The sequence below is a fragment of the Leptodactylus fuscus genome, chromosome 3 (assembly GCF_031893055.1).
Source record: "Leptodactylus fuscus isolate aLepFus1 chromosome 3, aLepFus1.hap2, whole genome shotgun sequence".
In the NCBI taxonomy this organism is placed as follows: domain Eukaryota; kingdom Metazoa; phylum Chordata; class Amphibia; order Anura; family Leptodactylidae; genus Leptodactylus; species Leptodactylus fuscus.
This window is the reverse complement of record NC_134267.1, coordinates 177471127-177486724: the sequence shown is the minus strand read 5'-3', so window position 1 is coordinate 177486724 and position 15598 is coordinate 177471127. Positions and strand designations below refer to the sequence as shown.

Below are 15598 nucleotides of genomic sequence, written 5' to 3'. Positions count from 1 at the left end.
TGGGGTCAATCTAACAGCGGAGGAGGAGGCGGTGGCGGAGGAGGAGGCGGTAGAGGAGGAGGAGGAGGGGGGTGTTCTTCTCGTGTCCCTGCCAGGAATGTTAGGCGGGGAGACGAGGTACACCGGGCCAGTTTGGGAAGCAGTCCCAGCCTCAACTACATTCACCCAGTGTGCAGTCAGTGAAATGTAGCGTCCCTGTCCGCATGCACTTGTCCACGCGTCGGTGGTCAAGTGGACCTTTGTGCAAAGCGCGGAACTAAGGGCCCGCCTGATGTTGAGTGACACGTGCTGGTGCAAGGCGGGGACGGCACACCGGGAGAAGTAGTGACGGCTAGGGACGGCATAGCGAGGTGCCGCAGTTGCCATCAGGTCCAGGAAGGCGGGAGTTTCAACAAGCCGGAACGCCAACATCTCCTGGGCCAGCAGTTTAGCGATGTTGGTGTTCAAGGCTTGCGCGTGTGGGTGGTTAGCAGTGTATTTCTGCCGCCGCTCCAATGTCTGAGAGATGGTGGGTTGTTGTAAAGAAGCGCCTGATGGTGCCTTTGATGGTGCAGGAGAAGGAGATAAGACAGGAACAGGGGAGGATGAGGGAGAAGTCAACAAAGTGGCGGAGGCAGATGAAGTGGTGTCCTGGCTTGTCCTCTGGAGTGCATCGCCAGCACAGTCAGCAGTGGCAGTGGCAGAGGCAGTGGCAGTGGCGTGAACGGCAGGCGGCCTTTGTCCTGCCGTTGCTGCCTGCCACGGATTCCAGTGCTTGGATTCCAAATGACGGCGCATTGAAGTGGTGGACAGGTTGCTCTTCTCAGAGCCCCTAATCAATTTCGAGAGGCAAATTGTGCAGACAACACTATATCTGTCCTCGGCGCATTCCTTGAAAAAACTCCACACCTTCGAGAAACGTGCCCTCGAGGTGGGAGTTTTTCGGGGCTGGGTACGAACTGGAACATCTTGGGAGATTCCGGGTGTGGCCTGGCTTCGCCTAAGCTGCTGACCTCTGCCTCTGCCTCTAGCTACCCTTTTTGGTGCTGCACCTGCCTCAACATCCACACTACTTTCCCCGCTTGACATCCCCCCTGTCCAGGTCGGGTCAGTGTCCTCATCATCCACCACTTCCTCTTCCAACTCCTGTCTCATCTCCTCCTCCCGCACAATGCGCCGGTCAACTGGATGCCCTGACGGCAACTGCGTCACATCATCGTCGATGAGGGTGGGTTGCTGGTCATCCACCACCAAATCGAACGGAGATGGAGGAGACTCTAGTGTTTGAGCATCTGGACACAGATGCTCCTCTGTTAGGTTCGTGGAATCGTGACGTGGAGAGGCAGGTTGAGGGACAATGAAAGGAGCGGAGAACAGCTCTGGGGAGCAGGGACAGTTGGGGTTATTGTTCTGTGAAGCTTGGGAATTTTGGGAGGAAGGAGGACAAGACTGTTGGGTAATAGGAGGAGAGGAGGCAGAGTCTGACTGGCTGCTGGACAATGTGCTGTAAGCGTTCTCTGACAGCCATTGCAAGACCTGTTCCTGGTTCTCTGGCCTACTAAGGTTTGTACCCTGCAGTTTAGTTAATGTGGCAAGCAACCCTGGCACTGTGGAGTGGCGCAATGCTTGCTGCCCCACAGGAGTAGGCACGGGACGCCCTGTGGCTTCACTGCTACCTTGCTCCCCAGAACCATTCCCCCGACCTCGCCCACGGCCTCGTCCACGTCCCTTTCCGGGAGCCTTGCGCATTTTGAATTCCCAGTTAGAAATTGGCACTATATACCAGTAGCAAAAATTGTGGGTGCACGTAACCCCAATATATTCTTTGAATTCCCAGTCAGACAATGGCACTATATACCAGTAGCAAGAAATGAGGGTATTTATAACCCCAATATATTCTTTGAATTACCAGTCAGAAACTGGCACTATATGGCAGTAGCAAGAAATGAGGGTATTTATAACCCCAATATATTCTTTGAATTCCCAGTCAGATAATGGCACTATATACCAGTAGCAAGAAATGAGGGTATTTATAACCCCAATATATTCTTTGAATTCCCAGTCAGACAATGGCACTATATACCAGTAGCAAGAAATGAGGGTATTTGTAACCCCAATATATTCTTTGAATTCCCAGTCAGACAATGGCACTATATACCAGTAGCAAGAAATGAGGGTATTTGTAACCCCAATATATTCTTTGAATTCCCAGTCAGACAATGGCACTATATACCAGTAGCAAGAAATGAGGGTATTTATAACCCCAATATATTCTTTGAATTCCCAGTCAGACAATGGCACTATATGGCAGTAGCAAGAAATGAGGGTATTTGTAACCCCAATATATTCTTTGAATTCCCAGTCAGACAATGGCACTATATACCAGTAGCAAGAAATGAGGGTATTTGTAACCCCAATATATTCTTTGAATTCCCAGTGAGACAATGGCACTATATACCAGTAGCAAAAATTGTGGGTGCACGTAACCCCAATATATTCTTTGAATTCCCAGTGAGACAATGGCACTATATGGCAGTAGCAAAAATAGTGGGTGTATATAGCCCCAATTCTATTGCTAGGGGACTTGCAGGGTATTTCTGGGGTGAAGGTGGGGGGGCACACCGTTGGAACGGGTATCGGGGGTATATATCGGGTATACGGGAATACACTGTCAGTGTATTCCATTCAGGATCCTGGGAAAGCTGGGTTGCGGCGATTGAGCCCGTCAGTGCCACGTTACACTGACAAGCTTCTCCCTGGAATTTAGCTCTTATAAGAACTGTTGGTTGTCTTCTCCTTCCTATCCTAGCCTGTCCCTGCCTACCCAGAATCTAAGCCCTAGCTAACTGGACGGAAACCTCCGTCCCCGGTGAATTGCAAGCTCAGAATGACGCGAAGCTGGGCGTCGCTGTTCTTTTAAATTAGAGGTCACATGTTTTCGGCAGCCAATGGGTTTTGCCTACTTTTTTCAACGTCACCGGTGTCGTAGTTCCTGTCCCACCTACCCTGCGCTGTTATTGGAGCAAAAAAGGCGCCAGGGAAGGTGGGAGGGGAATCGAGTAATGGCGCACTTTACCACGCGGTGTTCGATTCGAACATGCCGAACAGCCTAATATCCGATCGAACATGAGTTCGATAGAACACTGTTCGCTCATCTCTAGTAAAGAGGAATGGTCCAAAATACCTTCATCCAGGATCCAGGGACTGATTAAAAGCTACAGGAAGCGACTAGAGGCTGTTATCTTTGCAAAAGGAGGATGTACTAAATATTAATGTCACTTTTCTGTTGAGGTGCCCATACTTTTGCAGCGGTCAAATTTTGGTTTAATGCATATTGCACATTTTCTGTTAGTCCAATAAACCTCATTTCAATCTTGAAATATTACTGTGTCCATCAGTTATTAGATATATCTCACTGACATGGTTGCTGCAAACACCAAAATATTTAGTAGAGATGAGCGAACAGTGTTCTATCGAACTCATGTTCGATCGGATATTAGGCTGTTCGGCATGATCGAATCGAATCGAACACCGCGTGGTAAAGTGCGCCATTACTCGATTCCCCTCCCACCTTCCCTGGCGCCTTTTTTGCTCCAATAACAGCGCAGGGTAGGTGGGACAGGAACTACGACACCGGTGACGTTGAGAAAAGTAGGCAAAACCCATTGGCTGCCGAAAACATGTGACCTCTAATTTAAAAGAACAGCGCCGCCCAGGTTCGCGTCATTCTGAGCTTGCAATTCACCGAGGACGGAGGTTTCCGTCCAGCTAGCTAGGGCTTAGATTCTGGGTAGGCAGGGACAGGCTAGGATAGGAAGGAGAAGACAACCACAACAGCTCTTGTAAGAGCTAAATCCCAGGGAGAAGCTTGTCAGTGTAACGTGGCACTGACGGGCTCAATCGCCGCAACCCAGCTTTCCCAGGATCCTGAATGGAATACACTGTCAGTGTATTCCCGTATACCCGATATATATCCCCGATACCCGTTCCAACGGTGTGCCCCCCCACCTTCACCCCAGAAATACCCTGCAAGTCCCCTAGCAATAGAATTGGGGCTATATACACCTACTATTTTTGCTACTGCCATATAGTGCCAGTTTCTGACTGGTAATTCAAAGAATATATTGTGGTTACGTGCACCCACAATTTTTACTACTGGTATACAGTGCCATTGTCTGACTGGGAATTCAAAGAATATATTGGGAATACAAATACCCTCATTTCTTGCTACTGCCATATAGTGCCAGTTTCTGACTGGTAATTCAAAGAATATATTGTGGTTACGTGCACCCACAATTTTTACTACTGGTATACAGTGCCATTGTCTGACTGGGAATTCAAAGAATATATTGGGAATACAAATACCCTCATTTCTTGCTACTGCCATATAGTGCCAGTGTCTGACTGGGAATTCAAAGAATATATTGGGGTTACGTGCACCCACAATTTTTACTACTGGTATACAGTGCCATTGTCTGACTGGGAATTCAAAGAATATATTGGGGTTATAAATACCCTCATTTCTTGCTACTGCCATATAGTGTCAGTTTCTGACTGGTAATTCAAAGAATATATTGTGGTTACGTGCACCCACAATTTTTACTACTGGTATACAGTGCCATTGTCTGACTGGGAATTCAAAGAATATATTGGGAATACAAATACCCTCATTTCTTGCTACTGCCATATAGTGCCAGTGTCTGACTGGGAATTCAAAGAATATATTGGGGTTACGTGCACCCACAATTTTTACTACTGGTATACAGTGCCATTGTCTGACTGGGAATTCAAAGAATATATTGGGAATACAAATACCCTCATTTCTTGCTACTGCCATATAGTGCCAGTTTCTGACTGGTAATTCAAAGAATATATTGGGGTTACGTGCACCCACAATTTTTACTACTGGTATACAGTGCCAATTTCTAACTAGGAATTCAAAATGCGCAAGGCTCCCGGAAAGGGACGTGGACGAGGCCGTGGGCGAGGTCGGGGGAATGGTTCTGGGGAGCAAGGTAGCAGTGAAGCCACAGGGCGTCCCGTGCCTACTCCTGTGGGGCAGCAAGCATTGCGCCACTCCACAGTGCCAGGGTTGCTTGCCACATTAACTAAACTGCAGGGTACAAACCTTAGTAGGCCCGAGAACCAGGAACAGGTCTTGCAATGGCTGTCAGAGAACGCTTACAGCACATTGTCCAGCAGCCAGTCAGACTCTGCCTCCTCTCCTCCTATTACCCAACAGTCTTGTCCTCCTTCCTCCCAAAATTCCCAAGCTTTACAGAACAATAACCCAAACTGTCCCTGCTCCCCAGAGCTGTTCTCCGCTCCTTTCATTGTCCCTCAACCTGCCTCTCCACGTCACGATTCCACGAACCTAACAGAGGAGCATCTGTGTCCAGATGCTCAAACACTAGAGTCTCCTCCATCTCCGTTCGATTTGGTGGTGGATGACCAGCAACCCACCCTCATCGACGATGATGTGACGCAGTTGCCGTCAGGGCATCCAGTTGACCGGCGCATTGTGCGGGAGGAGGAGATGAGACAGGAGTTGGAAGAGGAAGTGGTGGATGATGAGGACACTGACCCGACCTGGACAGGGGGGATGTCAAGCGGGGAAAGTAGTGTGGATGTTGAGGCAGGTGCAGCACCAAAAAGGGTAGCTAGAGGCAGAGGCAGAGGTCAGCAGCTTAGGCGAAGCCAGGCCACACCCGGAATCTCCCAAGATGTTCCAGTTCGTACCCAGCCCCGAAAAACTCCCACCTCGAGGGCACGTTTCTCGAAGGTGTGGAGTTTTTTCAAGGAATGCGCCGAGGACAGATATAGTGTTGTCTGCACAATTTGCCTCTCGAAATTGATTAGGGGCTCTGAGAAGAGCAACCTGTCCACCACTTCAATGCGCCGTCATTTGGAATCCAAGCACTGGAATCAGTGGCAGGCAGCAACGGCAGGACAAAGGCCGCCTGCCGTTCACGCCACTGCCACTGCCTCTGCCACTGCCTCTGCCACTGCCACTGCTGACTGTGCTGGCGATGCACTCCAGAGGACGAGCCAGGACACCACTTCATCTGCCTCCGCCACTTTGTTGACTTCTACCTCATCCTCCCCTGGTCCTGTCTTATCTCCTTCTCCTGCACCATCAAAGGCACCATCAGGCGTTTCTTTACAACAACCCACCATCTCTCAGACATTGGAGCGGCGGCAGAAATACACTGCTAACCACCCACACGCGCAAGCCTTGAACGCCAACATCGCTAAACTGCTGGCCCAGGAGATGTTGGCGTTCCGGCTTGTTGAAACTCCCGCCTTCCTGGACCTGATGGCAACTGCGGCACCTCGCTATGCCGTCCCTAGCCGTCACTACTTCTCCCGGTGTGCCGTCCCCGCCTTGCACCAGCACGTGTCACTCAACATCAGGCGGGCCCTTAGTTCCGCGCTTTGCACAAAGGTCCACTTGACCACCGACGCGTGGACAAGTGCATGCGGACAGGGACGCTACATTTCACTGACGGCACACTGGGTGAATGTAGTTGAGGCTGGGACTGCTTCCCAAACTGGCCCGGTGTACCTCGTCTCCCCGCCTAACATTCCTGGCAGGGACACGAGAAGAACACCCCCCTCCTCCTCCTCCGCCACCGCCTCCTCCTCCGCCACCGCCTCCTCCTCCGCTGTTAGATTGACCCCAGCTACGAGTTGGAAACGTTGCAGCACTGGCGTTGGTAGACGTCAGCAGGCTGTGCTGAAGCTGATCAGCTTGGGGAACAGACAGCACACTGCCTCCGAGGTGAGGGATGCCCTCCTCGATGAGACTGCAATATGGTTTGAGCCGCTGCACCTGGGCCCAGGCATGGTCGTTTGTGATAACGGCCGGAACCTGGTAGCAGCTCTGGAGCTTGCCGGACTCCAACATGTTCCATGCCTGGCCCACGTCTTCAACCTAGTGGTGCAACGTTTCCTAAAGAGCTACCCCAATGTTCCAGAGCTACTGGTGAAAGTGCGGCGCATGTGCGCCCACTTTCGCAAGTCGACAGTAGCCGCTGCTAGCTTAAAATCTCTCCAGCAACGCCTGCATGTGCCACAACACCGGCTTTTGTGCGACGTCCCCACACGCTGGAACTCAACGTTTCAGATGTTGAATAGAGTGGTTGAGCAGCAGAGACCTTTGATGGAATACCAGCTACAAAACCCTAGGGTGCCACAAAGTCAGCTGCCTCAGTTTCACATCCATGAGTGGCCATGGATGAGAGACCTTTGTGACATCCTACGGGTCTTTGAGGAGTCCACAAGGAGGGTGAGCTCTGAGGATGCGATGGTGAGCCTTACAATCCCGCTCTTGTGTGTTCTGAGAGAATCCCTGATTGACATCAGGGATAACTCAGATCACACAGAGGAGTTAGGGATAGCATCCGATCCGTCACAGCTGGAGAGTAGGTCCACACATCTGTCCGCTTCACTGCGTTTAATGGAGGAGGAGGAGGAAGAAGAGTTGTCCGATGATGTGATGGTGATACAGGAGGCTTCCGGGCAACTTCGAATCGTCCCATTGTTGCAGCGCGGATGGGTAGACATGGAGGATGAGGAGGAAATGGAGATTGAACTTTCCGGTGGGGCCAGAGGAGTCATGCCAACTAACACTGTGGCAGACATGGCTGAGTTCATGTTGGGGTGCTTTACAACCGACAAGCGTATTGTCAAAATCATGGAGGACAACCAGTACTGGATCTTTGCTATCCTTGACCCCCGGTATAAAAACAACATCTCGTCTTTTATTCCGGTAGAGGGGAGGGCCAATCGCATCAATGCTTGCCACAGGCAATTGGTGCAGAATATGATGGAGATGTTTCCAGCATGTGACGTTGGCGGCAGGGAGGGCAGTTCCTCCAGTAGGCAACCAAGTTCTCACCGGTCCACACAAACGAGGGGCACACTGTCTAAGGTCTGGGACACCTTGATGGCACCCCCTCGCCAAAGTGCCGCCACGGAGGGTCCTAGTGTCACCAGGCGTGAGAAGTATAGGCGCATGTTGCGGGAATACCTTTCCGACCACAGCCCTGTCCTCTCCGACCCCTCTGCGCCCTACACGTATTGGGTGTCGAAGTTGGACCTGTGGCTTGAACTTGCCCTATATGCCTTGGAGGTGCTGTCCTGTCCTGCCGCCAGCGTCCTATCTGAGAGGGTGTTCAGTGCAGCCGGTGGCATCATCACTGACAAGCGCACCCGTCTGTCAGCTGAGAGTGCCGACCGGCTCACTTTGATAAAAATGAACCACCACTGGGTAGAGCCGTCATTTTTGTGCCCACCTGTGTAAAGCACCCCAACATGAAACTCCATGTCTGTACTCAACCTCTCCAATTCCTCATACTCATCCACCATAAGCGTTGCACAATTCTGCTAATACTAGGCTCCCTCCACCCTGATTTCCCCCAACTCTGCTGGTTAGAGGCTCCCTCCACCCTGATTTCCACCAACTCTGCTGTTTAGAGGCTCCCTCCACCATGAATTGGTCCAAACTGGGGTTTTTAGAGGCTCCCTCCACCATGAATTGGTCCAAACTGGGCTGTTTAGCGGCTCCCTCCACCATTAATTGGTCCAAACTGGGCTGTTTAGCGGCTCCCTCCACCATTAATTGGTCCAAACTGGGCTGGTTAGAGGCTCCCTCCACCATTAATTGGTCCAAACTTGGCTGTTTAGAGGCTCCCTCCACCATTAATTGGTCCAAACTGGGCTGGTTAGAGGCTCCCTCCACCATTAATTGGTCCAAACTGGGGTTTTTAGAGGCTCCCTCCACCATGAATTGGTCCAAACTTGGCTGTTTAGAGGCTCCCTCCACCATTAATTGGTCCAAACTGGGCTGGTTAGAGGCTCCCTCCACCATGAATTTGCCCAAACTGGGCTGGTTAGAGGCTCCCTCCACCATGAATTTGCCCAAACTGGGCTGTTTAGAGGCTCCCTCCACCATGAATTGGTCCAAACTGGGCTGGTTAGAGGCTCCCTCCACCATGAATTTCCCAAAACTTGGCTGTTTAGAGGCTCCCTCCACCATTAATTGGTCCAAACTGGGCTGGTTAGAGGCTCCCTCCACCATGAATTGGTCCAAACTGGGTTTTTTAGAGGCTCCCTCCACCATGAATTTGCCCAAACTGGGCTGTTTAGAGGCTCCCTCCACCATGAATTTGCCCAAACTGGGCTGTTTAGAGGCTCCCTCCACCATGAATTGGTCCAAACTGGGCTGTTTAGAGGCTCCCTCCACCATGAATTTGCCCAAACTGGGCTGTTTAGAGGCTCCCTCCACCATGAATTTGCCCAAACTGGGCTGGTTAGAGGCTCCCTCCACCATGAATTGGTCCAAACTGGGTTTTTTAGAGGCTCCCTCCACCATGAATTTGCCCAAACTGGGGTGTTTAGAGGCTCCCTCCACCATGAATTTGCCCAAACTCTGCTGGTTAGAGGCTCAATCCACCCTGATTTTCAAAACAAATGTTGGTGCCAACCTCAACTTACTACAAGGGCCAAATTCACTGCTGGTGACAAGCTCTCCTCACTGCAAGTGCCAAATACACATGTTTCAAGGTGTTTTCCTACTGTCAGAGAGGTGGTATTGAGTGTGTAAAGTGTGTAGTTGTTAGGCTGTGATGTTGGGGTAATAGAGGGTCTTTGGTGTGTTAGATGCCCCCAGACATGCTTCCCCTGCTGTCCCAGTGTCATTCCAGAGGTGTTGGCATCATTTCCTGGGGTGTCATAGTGGACTTGGTGACCCTCCAGACACGGATTTGGGTTTCCCCCTTAACGAGTATCTGTTCCCCATAGACTATAATGGGGTTCGAAACCCGTTCGAACACACGAACATTGAGCGGCTGTTCGAATCGAATTTCGAACCTCGAACATTTGTGTTCGCTCATCTCTAATATTTAGAACTAAAAATGATTAAGATTAATAGGGGTGCCCAAACTTTTTCATAGGACTGTAACAAATGTAAATTGGCACAAGGAAAGGGAATAGATGGGTATGTTTCTGACTGTATGGGGCAGTCATAGAGCAAACCTATGTGTACCTTGTGCAGTGTATGGCAGCTAGTCTCTGCCCACCAGCTCAGAGAGGACTGCAAATTACAGATGTAGCATGCAGAGGAGAAATCTGATAGGAAGTGCAGAATGCAAGTTATATACATGTTACTTTTCATGTACACTGGTATAATAGCTTGTCCTGATGACATTAAATTAAACCATAGGTTTGCTTTAAAATAAAAGTAACAGAAATAAAAATAGAAGAAATCAAGAGTTAAATTTCAATGACCTTCTTTCCCCATTGTACAAATCAATAAAAATAAACTTCATTGGTATCGCAACATCCTGATTGTCCTGGACTATTAAAAAGTAAACTTGTTGTTTAGTGAACGCTGTAATGGAAGAAAATCTAAATACAAGAATTTTTTTTTTTTTTTTTTTGCTCTTGTCAATTTATACTACTGTACTATTACTACTGTAATTTCACTGACCGGAAGAATAAGGCAATGTGTCATTTTACTGCACGGTGGCATAGAATCAACAGGTGCAATTTTGTGTTTTGACAATTATATCTTTAATTTTTTTATTTTTCCCATCTTCCAGTTATACTGTATGAAATATCAAATGGTGCCATTTAAAAAGTACACGTGTTCCCTGAAAAACAAGTTCTTGTATGTGGCAGGGAGTCAAAAGCAAATGTGTAAAAGCAAAAATGTAAAATGCTTGTCTCTATAAGGGGCTTATAGGAATTTAGAGGTTTTATATACTAGGAAACCAGAGATCTAGGAAACTGTGTGGCATTATTACAGAAAGTATATTGGAAAATTGTACAACTTTTCATTACACAAACAATAATATTTTTTTTCTTAAACTGGGCAACCTCTTTAATGTAGTTTTTTGTAACTTTTTTTTTTTTTTTTGAGTTTTACTATATTTATCTATTTTTATTTTTATTTTTATTTTTCCCCCCCCCCCCCCCCTTTTTAGACTCCTGGAGAAGGAGAACATAAAATAATGGAGTTTATACGATCTGAGAAGACAAGACCAGATCATGATTCAAATACAAGGCACTGCCTTTATGGTTTAGATGCTGATTTGGTAGGTACTTGTGAAATAAGGGTTTGTTGATTATTATTATTATTATTATTATTATTATTATTATTATTATTATTATTATTATTATTATTATTATTATTATTATTATTTATTATTATTTATTATTATTATTTATTATTATTATTAATTTCCACATAAACTAGCAGTATAGATAGGATCCTTGTTATGGGACAACTCCTTTAATAAGATAGATCACTAGGTTTCTTATATTCACCTTTACTGTTCATTGATGAAAAGTTGATTTATTATTGGAGGTAGACATTAAATGTCAAGCAAATCACTAAAAATGGGACCAAGTTTACAGCATATCTGTGATGTCATTCAGTTGTGGCTGCTACACAATGCCATTGAATATAGTATAGTACAAATACACAACCAATTTAGTGTCTCGAATGCAGATATTGGGTAACTTAACGTATAACGTAGGACTATTGTTTGTATGCAGATAATGCTTGGTTTAACAAGCCATGAAGTTCACTTCTCTCTTCTAAGAGAAGAGGTTCGCTTTGGTGGAAAGAAGAATCAAAAAAGGTTGGTCATTGTAACTTTCATTATACCTACATGTGTGCTAGTCTTAAAGGGGTTCTTCGAGCAAATTTTATTTTTTTTTTTTAACATCTGTTAGTGCTATTAATGGTTTAATAATTGCACCCAAATACCTTTAGCAGTGTTTTGAGTGATTTCCGGGTTTTTCTGGGAGCGCCTGGAATCCTCTGCATTTGTTTACATGGGTATCTTTTTGCTGTCTTATCCTACAACTATTATGAAGCATTGCTCTTCACTCAGATCATCATCTCACTCACTCCCCCTCCCTCTCACAACCCCTCTGTTTCCCTAGCTAGATCACTGACTACTAGCTCTCTCTAACAGCCCACCCCATCATCACTTACCTGTCTTCCTGTCCTGGAGACCACTTTCTTCTGTGCCGCTGGCTCCTTCTATTGACTTCTACTGGCGCCTGTGCAAATGACCTGGAGTACGGCTCTATTTCGCATGCCTGAGAGGCTGGATCCTTCTCCTTTTCATGTTTGCCAGTGCTTGTGCAATCGAGCAAGACTACCAGCACTCCGGCTCTGTTGCTTATGCGCCTGCAGAAATGAAGAAAGTGACTTTTCATGCCTGGAAAATCCGGACATGAAGACAGGCAAGTATGATTGGAAAGGGGTAGTATTGGTTACGTTCCGTTTCCAGAAAAAGGGAAACGGAACGTCACTGGAAAGTCGGAAAATGTGCCTGGGGCGGTCACATGACAACCCAAGAGACGCTTTATCATTAGTACGTTTCTTCCTGTCTCGTAAAATATATCTTTTTGGACTGATCTGATCTTCGTGAAATACAGTAGATTTAGTTTGTAGAACTTGGAAAGTATTGCCGTATGCCTTTGTGGTGTGTTTCAGAGTTTCTGCACCAGAAGAAACCACATTTCATCTGCTCCACTTGTCATTAATGAGAGAGTACATTGACTATGAATTTTCATCATTACGGGTAAGCTGCAGTCATTGACCCCCCTCCCCGCCTTCCCCTTTTAATAAAAAAACATGTGATTTATGGAAATGTTCTTCCTTTCAGGAGAAGATCTCATTCGAGTATGATATAGAGAGAATAATTGATGACTGGATTTTAATGGGATTTCTTGTGGGCAATGATTTTATTCCTCATCTACCTCATTTGCACATTAACCATGATGCACTGCCTCTGTTGTATAGAACTTACATGAGTGTCTTACCAGAGCTTGGAGGTGAGTTCTCAAAGTATATTGTGTGATGTTGGTTTTCCAATTTTAACCTATTTGTAGCCGTATGCTTTCAGGACCTGCAGCAATAAAACCTTACCTAATATTATTTTGCTTATTACCGTATTTTTCGGACTAGAAGACGCACTGGACTATAAGACGCACCTAGGTTTTAGAGGAGGAAAATAGGGGGAAAAAAATTTGAAGCAAAAACTGGGAAAATATTTAATATATGGGAGTTGTAGTTTTGCAACAGCTGCAAGGCCACATTGACAGGTGACCCTGCAGCTGTACGGGGATGCATAGAGTGTTTTTTTTTGCGGGGCCAGATGTACTTTTTATTTATACCATTTTGGGGAATGTCTATTTCTTAGATCACCTTGTATTGAAAAAAAAAACAAAAAAAAAAACAGGAGGTGATTTAGAACTTTTATTTCATATTTTTAAAGCTTTTTTTTTTTTTTTTTTTTTTTTTTTTTTTACTATTTTATTCCCCCCCGGGGGCTTGAACCTGCGGTCACTTGATTGCAAGTCCCATAGACGGCAATACGTGTATTGCCGTCTATGGGACATTCTGTCTATTAGTATTACGGCTGGTCATGGAGACCAGCCGCAATACTAATATAGCAGTGACAGGCCTGGGAGCCTCATTAGGCTCCCGGCTGTCACCCGAACAGGTCGGCTCCTGCGATATCGCCGCGCAGGAGCCGGCCTGCAACTTCAGAGGTACGGGGCCGGTGGGGACCGGCCCCGGGGGAGAAGGGGCCGCCGATACTGACCCGGCATCTGCTGTACTAGAGAGGTGGATGCCGGCGAGGGATAGACGCTGGCACAGGTGCCGGGGCCTGAGACATCGCTCCTCTGCCCTGCCTGAAGCCGCTGCCGCTGCTGGCTTCATGCAGGGCAGAGGAGCGCAGCGATGTCTCAGGCCCCGGCGTCTATCCCTTGCCGGCACCCGCCTCTCTATTACAGCGGATGCCAGGCGCCACATTCAGACTATAAGAATTTTGGGGAAAAAAAGTGCGTCTTATAGTCCGAAAAATACGGTAATTAATAAAAAATATATTTGTATTTTAAATGCATAAAACTGTGTTCAGGTTTAACCCAAACAGAGATTGAGACATGCCTCATCTAGAAATATACTATCTAGATGTGCAAATGGCGTACCTGCCACCCTTCTGTGTGTGGTCTATATGCCGATATCTTCAAGTATAGTTACTAGAACCATAAATATGTGATCCATCACTGACCGCGTCTCTGCAGTTTGCCATATTGGGCTCAGAGGATACGTTGGTGAGCAGCTACTCCTTTTCTCTCCTCTTTGGTAAAAAATTGACCCCCTAAACGGACTGCGATCTGCTCACTGCTTTTCTTATTCCATAACTGGGTTTTTATTCTCCTCCCCAACTTCAGAGGAGGGCTGCACCTTACATATTGCATCTTGCTTTGACCCTGGTATCATATGAAAGCACGCATTCATATTATGTAAAGATCTAGGCACTAAACCTTATCTGCTGGTTGTGGTAATTGTTTAAAGCCATGGCGTATTACATATATCCTGGACACGGAAATGGTTAATCATACTTACAGCAGAATGTACCGATCATTGCTGTCTCTGAGGAACAGTCTTATGAACAGATAATGTGACATGTGAGACATTGATACATCACCCTTAATGGTCTTGTAATATTAAGGTATTCTTGTGGATTAGATTGCTATAAGGGTAGAATACAGAGAGTCTCTCAGGTCCTATATACTTAAAGTTAACCTATCTGGAACAGGACCATCAAACCTCCAGCATGCCTCTTAGGGTCCCAAACCTGCCTCAATGTAAGCCACCAGTACCTGCAGTCGTCATTTACGTGATGTGTATTGTCAGTTTTATTGGGCACAGTGGTCTCCCATATAATTGCAGGTACGTACTGCTTGTATTTAGCAGTGTTTGGGAATGTCGGCTACGTAATGGTATGCTGTGGAGTGGCCTCAAACAATCTGAAAGGTTTTCTTTAAATAGCCATTAATGAAGCAGTTAGTCAATGATTTTGCCTACCAACTCTACTACCCTACTGTGGGCAATGGCTTCACAAATATGTGGCACGTGCACTGTACATGTGGCTTCGGTGCTAGTGATAGGGTTGTCACTGAAGGCACTTGCAACCTAAATTGCTTATGCAAACAAAGCTCTTGTTTTCTTATATGCTAAAGCTATCCGTGGCTACAAAGATATATTTGAACATCCTTTTAAAGGGGATTTCCATAAAAGCATAGCGGTGGGCATGGTACCCATCCACCGCTCCATTTCGGAGAACAGGGGGATCTTGTCTCCAGTTCTGACCAGTGATGGTCTGTGTGGTCAGGCCCTTTCCAATATGCATGTTATGGAAAGCAGATAACTTGTTTTGATGGGAGAACCCTTTAAGTCCTCTACTTGACACTGCTATTGCTTTAGTTGCCATAGAAGACCTGACAGACCCCTTTTACCCGTAAACCCTCAGAAGTGCTCTCCTACACCGCTTTCTATTACTTGTGAAATGTTTTATGCTTTTATTTTCTTTTTTCTAGGCTACATAAATGAGAGCGGCAATTTGAACTTGGTTCACTTTGAAAAATATCTTGCTAAACTTTCAGCTGTGAGTTGTGTTAATTTTTTTTTTTTTTTCTCTCTTTTGAGCAAATCAAATTCTAATAGAGGTAGATGACGATAGATTAGATTAAATAGATAGATAGATTAGATAGAATGTAGACATGTTCAGCCTTCCTTTCTGTATTA

General features: G+C 46.6%; 1 protein-coding gene across 3 annotated transcripts in view; it reads left to right on the top strand.

Moving 5' to 3' along the window:
• The window catches only part of XRN1 (5'-3' exoribonuclease 1), a 64937-nt gene that overhangs the window by 21554 nt on the left and 27785 nt on the right, over nucleotides 1–15598 (top strand). For all 3 annotated transcript variants that reach the window (XM_075268837.1, XM_075268836.1, XM_075268838.1), the window contains exons 5-9: nucleotides 10968–11078; nucleotides 11542–11627; nucleotides 12494–12581; nucleotides 12666–12834; nucleotides 15391–15458. In XM_075268837.1, coding sequence (XP_075124938.1) covers nucleotides 10968–11078; nucleotides 11542–11627; nucleotides 12494–12581; nucleotides 12666–12834; nucleotides 15391–15458 — 522 coding nt within the window. The remainder of the gene's footprint in view (nucleotides 1–10967; nucleotides 11079–11541; nucleotides 11628–12493; nucleotides 12582–12665; nucleotides 12835–15390; nucleotides 15459–15598) is intronic.